Source organism: Neovison vison, chromosome 13 (assembly GCF_020171115.1).
Source record: "Neovison vison isolate M4711 chromosome 13, ASM_NN_V1, whole genome shotgun sequence".
Classification (NCBI taxonomy): Eukaryota; Metazoa; Chordata; class Mammalia; order Carnivora; family Mustelidae; genus Neogale; species Neogale vison.
This window is the reverse complement of record NC_058103.1, coordinates 1,837,893-1,848,965: the sequence shown is the minus strand read 5'-3', so window position 1 is coordinate 1,848,965 and position 11,073 is coordinate 1,837,893. Positions and strand designations below refer to the sequence as shown.

General features: G+C 61.6%; 1 protein-coding gene across 2 annotated transcripts; it reads right to left on the bottom strand.

Moving 5' to 3' along the window:
• Positions 1 to 277: 277 nt before the first annotated feature.
• Positions 278 to 8,099, bottom strand: TMEM179 (transmembrane protein 179). Of its 2 annotated transcripts, none has more exons than XM_044230656.1 (4): positions 7,795 to 8,099; positions 2,602 to 2,739; positions 2,018 to 2,096; positions 278 to 507 (listed from the first exon to the last, which is right to left on the bottom strand). In XM_044230656.1, exons 1-4 carry the CDS (start codon positions 8,097 to 8,099, stop codon positions 328 to 330), a joined length of 702 nt encoding a protein of 233 aa, XP_044086591.1. In that variant the 3' UTR covers positions 278 to 327. The 2 variants fall into 2 exon arrangements, with proteins under 2 accessions (XP_044086591.1, XP_044086592.1); XM_044230657.1 differs by lacking the exon at positions 278 to 507 and adding an exon at positions 1,017 to 1,076.
• Positions 8,100 to 11,073: the final 2,974 nt, after the last annotated feature.

The following is an 11,073-nucleotide window of genomic DNA, read 5'->3' as shown; positions in this document are numbered from 1 at the left end:
GGCCGGAGGCGCCCGAGAGGGTGGACACGCCCCGCCCAGGCTCGCCAGGCCAGTGCCCCGAGACAGGTGTGCTGCACGCGCGGGGCCCGGACGACACCCCGGGGCCTGTGTGTCCCTGTCTGAGGGCTGGCGCCCCCGTCCACAACCACCCTCGCGGTGGGATGGGGTGCTGGGTGAGCGCGGCCACTCCCGTCGCGCAGCGCCGAGGGGAGACATGCAAGGCGAGGGGTAGGTGGGGTGGGCAGAGTCCCCAGCCGCTCCCCTGGGTCGGGCCAGGAGCCCCGGGCAGGGGTGGGGGGCGCCGGGGGCCGGCTCCCCTGCCCACCCCTAGATGACGGCGCTCTTCTCCTCCTGAAAGGAGGTGCGGGGGGTCGGCCTGGCCAGGAGCAGCTCCTTCTCGTGCACCAGGCTGTCCAGCAGGTCCTCCTGGCGGTAGTTGTGGTAGACTTTCAGGAACGCCAGGGTGGCGATGGCCAGCCAGGCCAGCCACGAGGCCCAGAGGCCGAACTGCACAGAGAGGGCAGAGGCAGGGTCAGGAGGCCAGACCCACCCTCCACCTGCCCCAGAGCAAGAGGGGGCCCACGGGGTCGCAGCGCCTCCTCACTCACCCACCCACCCGCCCCGAACCTCGGGTGGTACAACGCATCCGGGGACTCTGGCCACCCAGGCCCCCAGGCAGCCAGGCCCGCCCCGCTCCGCGGAGAGCCCCTCCGTAATGCCGCCTTCTCCAGCTGCTGGAACAAATCGACCTTTAGCTGCGGTTCCCAAACGGTAGAAAGAGAAACCATTTCATCAGAACCAGGCCTGAGCCACAGCAACCAGACTCTCACTGGGCGTTACTTGTCACCAGACCCGGCTCTCGCCTTTCTAATCTAATTGGCGCAAATTAGGGCTGAAGCATTTGCCGCTGAGATGTCGTGCGGGTGTCTTTGGCGGTCTCTGCGCACGTCAGCAGAGACCCTCCAGACAGACTGGACGCCCAGCCCCTGGAGGGTGCCTCTCCTTGGGAAGGGTCCTCAGAGCAGCCCCTGGCCAGCGTGAGCCCTGAGACGCGGGCCTGGGGTCCAGAAGTGGACCTGGGTGCCAGCAAGCCCTGCTCAGAGCTGGGAGGAGCCAGCCCCACCTGGGCACCCCTCGCCGACAGCACCTGCCTGAACACAGATGCAAGTTTTGAGAAAAAGCCCCTACTGACCACTAGCAAATCCTGACACACCAGCATCCTCGCTAAAGGGCTCCCCTGAAATGCACCTGCAGGGCAGGGAACGAAGCTCACACAAGGGCAGGGCCGGGACAGGGCTGTCCCCCCACAGCAATCAGGGGTGGGCTCCTCCAAATTCACAGGCTAGATCCCCCCCACACCCTTCCTCGGACACCACATCGGCTTCCCCTGGCCAGGGAAGAGCCATGAGCCCCCCAGCATTTGTCCAAGCGTGCCCACTTGGCGCCAGGACCAGAACCCAAGGTCCCGGCCCTGGCTCCGCAGACCCAGGATGGGATGCCTAGTTTCCTTTCCACTCCCTCAGCCCCTGGACCTCACTTCTGCACTTAGCTCACCTGTCCCCTCCTCCCAGGATCCCCCAGGCCTCGCCCCTCTCCACCTCCAGCTGCAAGAGCCCCCCCTCAGCCCCGGAAATCCAGGAATACCACTCACTCGGCTACGTCTCTTCGGCCTGGCACCATCCTCAGCCTCCCCTGGAGGAGGGCTTTGGGAGGCAGGCAGTGCACGCAGTGAACGGACCCCCTCCCCAACAATGCATGCCTACCGACCTGCCTGGCAGCCCCTCCCACCGGGTAGACTGCCGCCTACCCAACAGCCCCTCCCACCCGGACAGCCCCGCCTACCCAACAGCCCCTCCCACCAGTACAGCCCCGCCTACCCAACAGCCCCTCCCACCCGGACAGCCCCGCCTACCCAACAGCCCCTCCCACCCGGACAGCCCCGCCTACCCAACAGCCCCTCCCACCCGTACAGCCCCGCCTACCCAACAGCCCCTCCCACCAGGACAGCCCCGCCTACCTGGGCGATGGCGAACTGGTCATAGAAGGCAGAGTTGTCCACGCTCAGCTCCAGATTGATGTCCTGGAGCTCCTCACAGCTGAAACAGCCAGACACAGGGTGGCAGGTGACGTTGGACGCCGGGCACAGGGAGCGGCACGCAGCACCCCTAAACAGTGAGGCAGCTATCCCGACCACAAAGACCTCATCCCTGACTTCTTCCAACCAAAAACTTCTGCTTACGCTCCTCCCCATCCCTAAGGCTGTCTCTTCCAAACCCCCAGGGGAAAGCCAGCTCGGTTCTCCGCAGCCCACCTCCGAAGGCGGCACAGGGTGGGATCTGCGGGGCCTGGCCTATCTGGTCTCCAGGACCCTGAGCACACTGGGCCTCTGTGCCCCAGCCCGGACCCATGCCCGGGGGTGCAGGAGCCTTACTCTCGTGTGAAGAGGGCACCCACATCAAGGGGGCAGGTCCAGGGAAGGTGCTGACCAGGTGTGCACAGGTGGGAGCCCCGGACAGGTTGAGCAAAACCTCGTGCTCAGAATAGGATTCATGCCTCAGGACATCACTGGGGGCAGCAGGGAGGGGCAGGGTTCAGGCCCACCTGTGGGGCACAGTGCCCTTCTCCGTGATGGCGTCACACCACATGCTGAAGCCCACACTCACGATGGTGCTGGCGATGAAGACGAGGAAGACCACAGACGCGCTGACCAGGAGGTTCAGGAAGGCGTAGAGGAAGGAGCTTCAGCAAAGGACAGGAGAGGAAAGTCATTGTGCGCCAGTGCCAGGAGACAGCTGGGGGCTGGGCCCGGCTGGGGCGAGGGGGCCATGCAGGGCCACCAGGGGACACTTGCCTCTCCCTCGCTGTCGCCCACCACAAAGTCCCATCCCAGCCTCCCAACGGCCTGGAGTGGGAGCACTTGCCAACATGGCCTTCCAAAAGAGGCAGAACCAAGATCCAAACCCATTATGGTTTGGAGATCCAAGCCCATTAGGACCAGCACCTCTCCAGGCCACTCCCCTGCTCAGCGGCCCTGAGGCCCTGTGCCCACTTGGTCATCCACACTGGCGGCCTGGAGCTGCGGTGTGACAGAAGCCTGAAAGGCCCAGCTGCGACCGGGGAGGGGGTGTGGGGGAGCACGGGAAGCAGGGCCACACCGACATGGCCCCCCCAGGGGCTCTTCCATCCTCTGCCTGAGGGGCCGTCCCAAGGGGACCACAGCAGTGACCCCTCTCCCGGGCTCCTGGCCGAGCTCAGCCAGCGCAGACCTGGCAGGGAACCGGGGGTGGTGGGAGCCTGTCCCCAGGGGGCTGCTAGGGGACGTCCCTGGTGGGCTGTCCCTCTACCAAAGGTCAGTGCCCCCTCCAGGCGGCCACCAACCCTCCCCTCTGTGGTCCCCATGGCCAGAGTGGGTGACTGGGCCACTGCAGCGCCCACGCCTGGCCCACATCCTCGTCTCTGCCAACCGCCCCCCTCGGGCTAGCCACGCATGGGTGAACCACCCGTTTCTGGCGGGGACCCCGACAGCCAACCCTGAATGACGCAATCCGGTGGGCCCTGGGTGCTCTGAATACAGCATCGGGGCCTAAGGTCATAAAGAGGGGTACATGGTGGCCCACCCCACCTCCAGGCTTGTCACCAGGCAGTGTCAAATCCGGCCCACCTCAGGTCAACTGCGTGACCTTCAGCAAGTTACTCTCCGGGTCTCAATTTCTCCCTCTGTAAATCAGGCAGCCAGAGCCCCCACCCAGTCACTGTGGAAACTGAGGGAGCTTCTGTGGGCAAGGGATACAGAGTGACAACTGCAGGGCGTGCTCCAGAGCACGTGCTCCTTCCCCGGACGGGCTCCAGCCATCACCGGAACCCTGACCTGCTGCCCGGAGCTGCGTGCATGGGGCCGGGCCATAGCCATAGGGGATGGAAGCATGGGGGCATGGTCAGCAGCCAGATCCCTGCAGATGGTGGCTGGGGGCCAGCCATGCCCCCTGCGGTCAGTGTGGGCCCCGGCAGGGCTCAGGGAATCCACTCCCAGAGCTAATGCTCTAAGGAAAGCAGAGGTTCTTTAGAACCTACACCCTGACTTTGGATGGCCCACCACTCCAGCCGAGGGGAACACGGTGGTTCCAGGAGGAGCAAAGAAGCTGCCTGTCCTCAGTACAGAAGGCCAGACCCCCAGAAGGCAGTCTCCTAGGTGCCCTCCACCTGCCAACAGCCTTCTGCCATCCCACCAGGTGCCCTGCCCAGCAGGTGCCCAGCATCCTGGATGAGAAGCCGCTGCCCCCAGGAGGCCCTCCTAGCCAGAGGAAGAATGGCCAGGGTGCAGAGGACATGCTGGCCAGGTCACCACCTGACCTCAAGTCCTGCTCCCTGTCATAGGAGGGGGAAGCAGGCCCCACGTTCTGTGCCGAATTCTAGAGATGCACACCAGCAGCTTGCTGTTCCCTGTGTAGCCAGAACACCCCTCGGGGAGCCCCCAGCACAGCCTGAGACACACAGCCCCACTCCCATCGGAGACCTGCCCCACCACCCCTCAGCGGGGTTTCCAACACAGCCTCCCAGAGCCAGACGCCCAGACTGTCCGCAGACGTCAGCCGCATCCGTATTGCACAGGAATGACTTGGAGTTCTCCGGCGGCAGGAACACGGCATCCCCATCCCATGAGACAGGGAAGGGGCGGCTGCGGTCATCCCCCCAAGAGCCTCCTGCCGTGTCCATTTCTGGTCTGTTTCCATGGAGCCGGCCTGGGCTTCCCAGAGCTTTGAAGAACTGGGTGTGCCCAGAGCCTACCTGGGCCCGGCCCCGCAGATTTCACAACGTGACCCAGCTCCGCTCCCCAAAGACCCACAGGACAGCAGCCAAACAACCAGGAGGGCCGGCACAGCCTGGGTTAACTTCTTCTTCCTCACTGCCTCTCAGGGTGCCGGCCTGGATGTGCCGTCTCCATGGTGACCGGATCCCGGGAAGCCCTGGGAGCATCTGCGGGCTGGGGGACATGTGTGGGCCAGCAGATGGGTGGTTTTGACCCGGAGTGCTCCCCAGCCGTCAATCACAGACTGCCGCCACCTGCACACTTCGAGGGCTCAGCACACTCGGACAAAGCTGCCCCAGACCGCCAGGCCTGCGGCCCACCCTCAGGTCGCCCACGCCCAGCCGGAAGCACCCCGGGAAGCCACGGGTGCCACTGAGTCACGCACCCGTTCCTTTCACCCTGTCCGCTCCTGGACACAAGCTGTCTGGGCCCCCATTTGCCCAGGGACACACCCTACGTGAGGAGGGAGCTGGCGCCAGGGCCAAGGTCTGACCCAGGCTCTGGGGTCCCAGCTGTGAGCCCGCCCCACAGACCAAAGTGTAGGGTTCTACCCTCGCTCTCGGCGGGGCTCCTGGCTGGTCTCTGCAGCCGGACTCCGGAAAATTATCGGGTAGGGCCCTCTAGGACTACGAACAGGACAGCGGCGCTGAGGTCCCTGATAGGCTACACACCTGAGGGCCCTTGCCATCCCACGAGCTTGCTCTGATGGCCCTTCTGAGCCTCCTCTCCGTCCCAAGTCCCCACTGACCCAGCACTTGTCTGCCTGCTTTAGGAGGCCTGCCCAGCAGCTGAGCTGGGATTGGCTTCTCTGGGTTCCCGCCTTGCCTGCGGTTACAGGAGGCAGGCCCAACCTTTCCGGGGGCCCAGGACTCGCCGACACAGGCAGCCTGCAGGGTTGACCCCTCGGCCAGACTGTGGGCCTGCAGACCTCCATGCTGGGGAGGGGTGGGCGGCCCAGGGAGGGTGGGCTGTGGGGCAGCCGACTCACAGGCAGGCATGTTTCTGTCTTCAGTCAACAAACACTAATTTGTGACTCACAAGCTCAGCCCTACGCACGCAGAGAGAAATGAGGTCCACGCCTGCCTTGGGCTCATCCAGCCCAGGGCACCCCCACCAGATGGAGGGCCAGCTCTTGAGGCCACTGGTCTTACACGGACAAGGGGGGGGTGGGCATGAGCTGAGGCCCAAGCACAGCCCCCGCACGGCTGTGCCCACTGCTCTCGGCTTCCCAGATGGAAGGGACCCCAGCTACTCTCTCCTACCGCTGTCCGTCCTCTTCCTCAGACCCTGTCTCATACTGAAGGGGCTTCCCCACCCTGATCTGCACAGAGACACTGACTAGGGTAACACCCAGGCGTGACAACGTGCAGGCAGATGGCATCTCAAACGCCTCCTGGGGACACCAGCCACCGCTGTGGCAGAAGGAGGCCCGTGGCAGGGCAGGGTGGCCCCCTGACCGGCCCAGGCTCACCCTAGGCTGAGCCCCAGCCCCACAGCACCTGGAGGACCCCCAGACTGACACGTGGCTTCCTGTAGACCCTCCATCCAGAACCTTCGTGTAGTGTGCTGAACTGTGACCCTAACAACATGCGTCTGGTACCCCAGTACCGTTGTGTGTGACCTTAACTGGGGGTGGGGTCTCTGCAGGCGTCACTCAGCTAACGATCTCGGGATGAGGTCGTCCTGGATTGAGGCTGGGCCTTAAGTCCAGCGGTACGTGTCTCTAAGAAGACGGGAAGAAGCGGAAGCGGAGAGGCCCCGTGAAGACAGAGGCTGTGCTCGGACACACAAAGCCCAAGCCAGGGAAGGCTCAGGGTTGCAGGCAGCCACCAGAAGCGAGCCTAGAAAGGATTCTCCCTCCTGAGGGAACCCACCCTGCCAGCACCTTGACCCCCGGCCTCTGGCCTCCAGGGCTGCAGCAGAGCAAATTGTTGGCGGTGCGTTGGGAGAGCTGCCCGAAACTCACACACGTGGGCTGCTCGACTTTGCCCCTCTGGGTGTTTCTGTCCCCACGCTGGGCTGTTCCAGGCCTCTTCACCCACCACTCCTGTGAATCCTCTCCAGCCCCTCTGTCCGTGCCCAAGCCAAGCGGAGAGCCCTCAACACTGCCCACCTGACCCTCGGACTCACTGGCACCCTCAGAGCTGTGGCTTGTCTCTCGTGCTCCCAGAAGAAAACCCCCTAAGATCTGCCAACGAGGGCTCGATGGGGCCAGGGTGGGGCGGGGTTTGGGAGCCCAGGTTTCCCCTGTGGATGTGAGGCCCATGAGGGGCAGGGCTGGGTGTGGCTGGGTCCCCAGGAGGCCCCAGCGGTGGAGGCACAGGGGAGGCTATGGGCTGAGCACCCGGGGTTGGGGGCCCGCATCCCGCCCTCACAGCATGGTGCCAGGGTGGGGAAAGGTGAAGAGGAACACGGAGACCAGGAGGCGGGAAGGCCTCGTGGTCACGCTGCTCCCTGTCCTGCGGCCCTAGGCAAGCCTGTGGGCCTAGAGATGTGCCCTCTGGCCTTCGTCGCACGATCATCCTTCTTACCCCGAGAAGGGGCGTGGGGATGAGGAGAGGGCTCCCCAGTTTGCTCGTCAGCCGGCTGCCCGGCCTGGTCCCTCCCCTGCACCTGGGGGAGCTCCGAGGAGCTGTCCACAGCCCGGAGGCCTGCGCTGAGCCCGCAAGCCAGGGAGGGCCCAGGGCCCCTCAGAGATGACAATGCAACATTTGCCTCCTGGGCCGGGCTGGTTAATGCCCAAAGCCGGGGGACGGGGGGGTTGCACGTTTAAAGGGGAAAGTACTGGCCTTGTACGCAGCGCGGGGGCCCCTCATGGTCCCCGGGTTCGCGCAGACAAAGGGCAGTTTGCACGGAGGCCGTGAGCGCCCAGGGTTGATTTTCTGGGGCCTCCGAGCGCCCCCTCCGCTCTGGGCCCGGAAGGGGCGCGGCGCCCGGCCCGCGGGCTGCGTCTGACGGGGCAGGGCGGCCGCCGGGCCCCCACTTACCCCTCGTGTCCCTTGCAGAGGAAGAAGAGCGTGCGCCAGGCGTGCGCGGCGGCGAGCAGCAGCGAGAGGAGGCCGGCGAGCAGGCTGAAGCGGCAGGCGGCCGGCGGGCCCCACTCCTGCACCGTGAAGCGCTCGCGCTCCTGCACCGTCAGGTTGGCGCTCAGCCACAGGCCCTCGGCGAAGAGCAGGCAGCGGCCGCGGAAGTCGTGGCCGTTCTCGGACAGCGGCACCACCACCACGAAGCTGAAGACGAAGGCCAGGAAGTAGCAGACGCACTGCGCGAAGAGGAAGTGGTTGAGCGCCATGGCCGGCCGGGGCGCGCCGGGGAAGCGGCCGGCGGAGGCCGCGGGGCCGCGGAGGAGGCGCGGGGCGCGGGGCGCGGGCCGGGCCGGGGCCGCGCGGGAGGCTGCGCAGTGGCGGCGCCGGCGGGTCCTGCGCGCCCCGCCCGGGACGCGTGCGCAGCGGCCGAGCGCGGGCGGCGCCTGCGGTCAGCACCGCGGACAGCTCCCGGGGGCCGGGTCGGGCCGCGGGGGGCCGCACGGGGGGGACAGGGACGCGCCCCGGGGACGCGGGATGGGAAGGCCCCCGGGAAGGGCGGTGAGGCGAGGTCGGCGCGTGAGAGCGACTCTGCCGTGGCGACCCGCGCGGCTTTACGGGGGCGGCCCCCGCCCCAGCCCCCCGTGCCCGGGAAGGAAAGGAGAATGAGAGGTCCAGGGGCGACGTGTCCAGGAGGCCCAGAGTGCTGGGCGGGAGGGAGGTTGCAGGCCGGGCCGCAGAGACTCTTCCGCAGGGCTCTGGGGTGCGCGGGGTAGGGGGAAAGGATGGAGAGTGGGGGCGTCGGGTCCGTGGGAACCCTTGGGGTCATGGGGGGGGGTGCGCGCAGGGAGGAGGGAGCGGCCTGCGCGCTCCGTGCGCTTCTCTCCAGTCCAGCGCCGCTCCCTCAGAGGGCACATCCGTTACCCAGCCTGACGCGAGCAGGGCCCTGAGTTGGTATTTGTAAGATAAATAATGGATGCCCCGAGCACCTCATTAAGACAGCCTTCGCGGAGACGGAATCTGCTGATGCATTAATTAATAGAATTAATGCCTTGTCTGGTTCCCTTAAAGACTAAGTCACGTTTAGTCCAATTCCCAGTGAGGAAGCTCTAGCCCTGGTCCTTCTAGAAGAAATTGCCCACTGGTTTCAAATTACATCAGCATTTCTGTTGCAAGCACTGAAAGACCTTTGCATTTTATTGCCAAAGTAATATATGCTATTTCTTAAGTCAAGCAGTACAGATACAAATTAAGTGAACAGATAACGGGGCCTCCTCATTCCCCACACCACCCTGTCTCACTATCGGGGTAACCACGTTTCTAGACATTGTGCTAAGCGCCTCAACACACTCACACAATGGACACAGGGGCTCCGTACTACAGGTACCCTCCGCAGGCTGATCCTCGTATTCAACAACACACAATGGGGTTACTCCCTGCCTGCGCACTCAGATCTATTTTATTCTTCTTAATAACTGCATAAGCTTCGTAATAACCATGGTGCCGCGTTTGCTTAACTCTTCCTCTTTGGTTAATTCTTCAATATTTGTGGTTTCAAGTACCGTGGAGTGAACATCCTTATGTCTGTCTGCTTGCCCACCTGTGTGGTGCTTCTTAGAAGAGGAATTTCTACATCCCAGGTTTATACACACCTGAAGTGTTGACAGAAGGCGCCAGACTGGTGTCTAACCGTGTTGCACAAACTCACTCCCGTATCCGTGTCACAGACACCGTCTCCTGAACTGAGACAGGTCCGTTGTACAGTTCTGTCAGTCTTGCATGGAAGACAGTATCTCACTGATCCTAAGGATTCTCCTTACCACCCTGAGTTCCAACGTCCTTTCCTGTGCTTGATGCCACGTGCTGAGTCTCTGTGACTTGCATCACAGCTTGTAGTCACTTCAAAGCATACACTGAAGACCACCCCCAAGTCTGGGACAGCAGCCCTTTTCTCGGATAGTTCACTTGGAGTTTCTCCTACTGCTGAGGACCCCAGTCCAACCAAAGGAAGCCCACGTGGGCTTCAGCATCCACACCCCTCCACACATCTTGGGCAAGAGTGGGCATCCCATCCATCCGTGATCCAGGGGGCTGACAAGTTAGAACACGTCTGGAGGTGTTAACTTCAGGGTTTGGTCAAAACTATGGAGACCATGTCAGTGAAGAAGGAAGTGACCAACAGGAAAACTACAGGATAAGCCAGAAAGATTATTAAACTTCTCCCATCTTAAAAGGCACAAGACCCTGGCATTTTTAAAGATGAGTTCTATTTAACCTCCGTAAGTCAGGGAATTCCTTTGTTATTGAAATCACTCTGATCTATTAAAAAAACACTAAAACTCTAAAATTCATTTTTTAAAAGTCAGCATCACATTAATGCTAATCCCTCATTAGAAGAATGAGGCAAAGAAAGTAGGAAGGAATTTTTAAATACTGACATGTGGAATACAACTCCATGTAAAGGATAATCAAAAACATGAGCAGGGGGGCGCCTGGGTGGCTCAGTAGGTTAAAGCCTCTGCCTTTGGCTCAGGTCATGATCCCAGGGTCGTGGGATTGAGTCCCAGATCAGGCTCTCTGCTCAGCAGGGAGCCTGCTTCCCCCCCCTTCTCTGCCTCTCTGCCTACTTGTGATCTCTGTCTGTCAAATAAAAAATATAAAAAATAAAAAAACCATGAACTAGTAGCATTTGTTACAAAACCAAGAACCGTTAAGCTTTATGAAACTGGTCAACAATTTATTACACCAGCAGATAAAGGAGAAAAACGCAGTGTTTTTGTCAAGAGATACCCAAAAGGCATTTCATACAACTGAATGGCCATGCATTTAAAAAAAAAATGTGCAAGAGCAGAAGAAATTTATGTAGATATGATTAAAAAAAACACCTCAAAAATCTGCACGTATTAAATCAGGTAAAGAGATGAAAATTCTCAGCATTACAGCTATAACTGCAATTAGTTTGAGAATTCCAACCAATGAAACAAGTCAAGAAATTGAAATATACATTAGAATTTGCAATTTTGTACAAAGACTAGATACAGGATAAACATAAAACACTCAGTGCCCTTTCTCCGGTATCTCAGGTCAGGTTCTCCGGGAAACAGACTCTGAGACTCTGAAATCTACGTCCAACAACACACGTGGCGAAGCCGGACCAGAACCCGGTGCCGGGAGAAGCTTAACAGAGGCCCCAGCCACCAGCACGGGAACGTCTGAGAGTCACTTGGAGACGTCCAAGCTAAG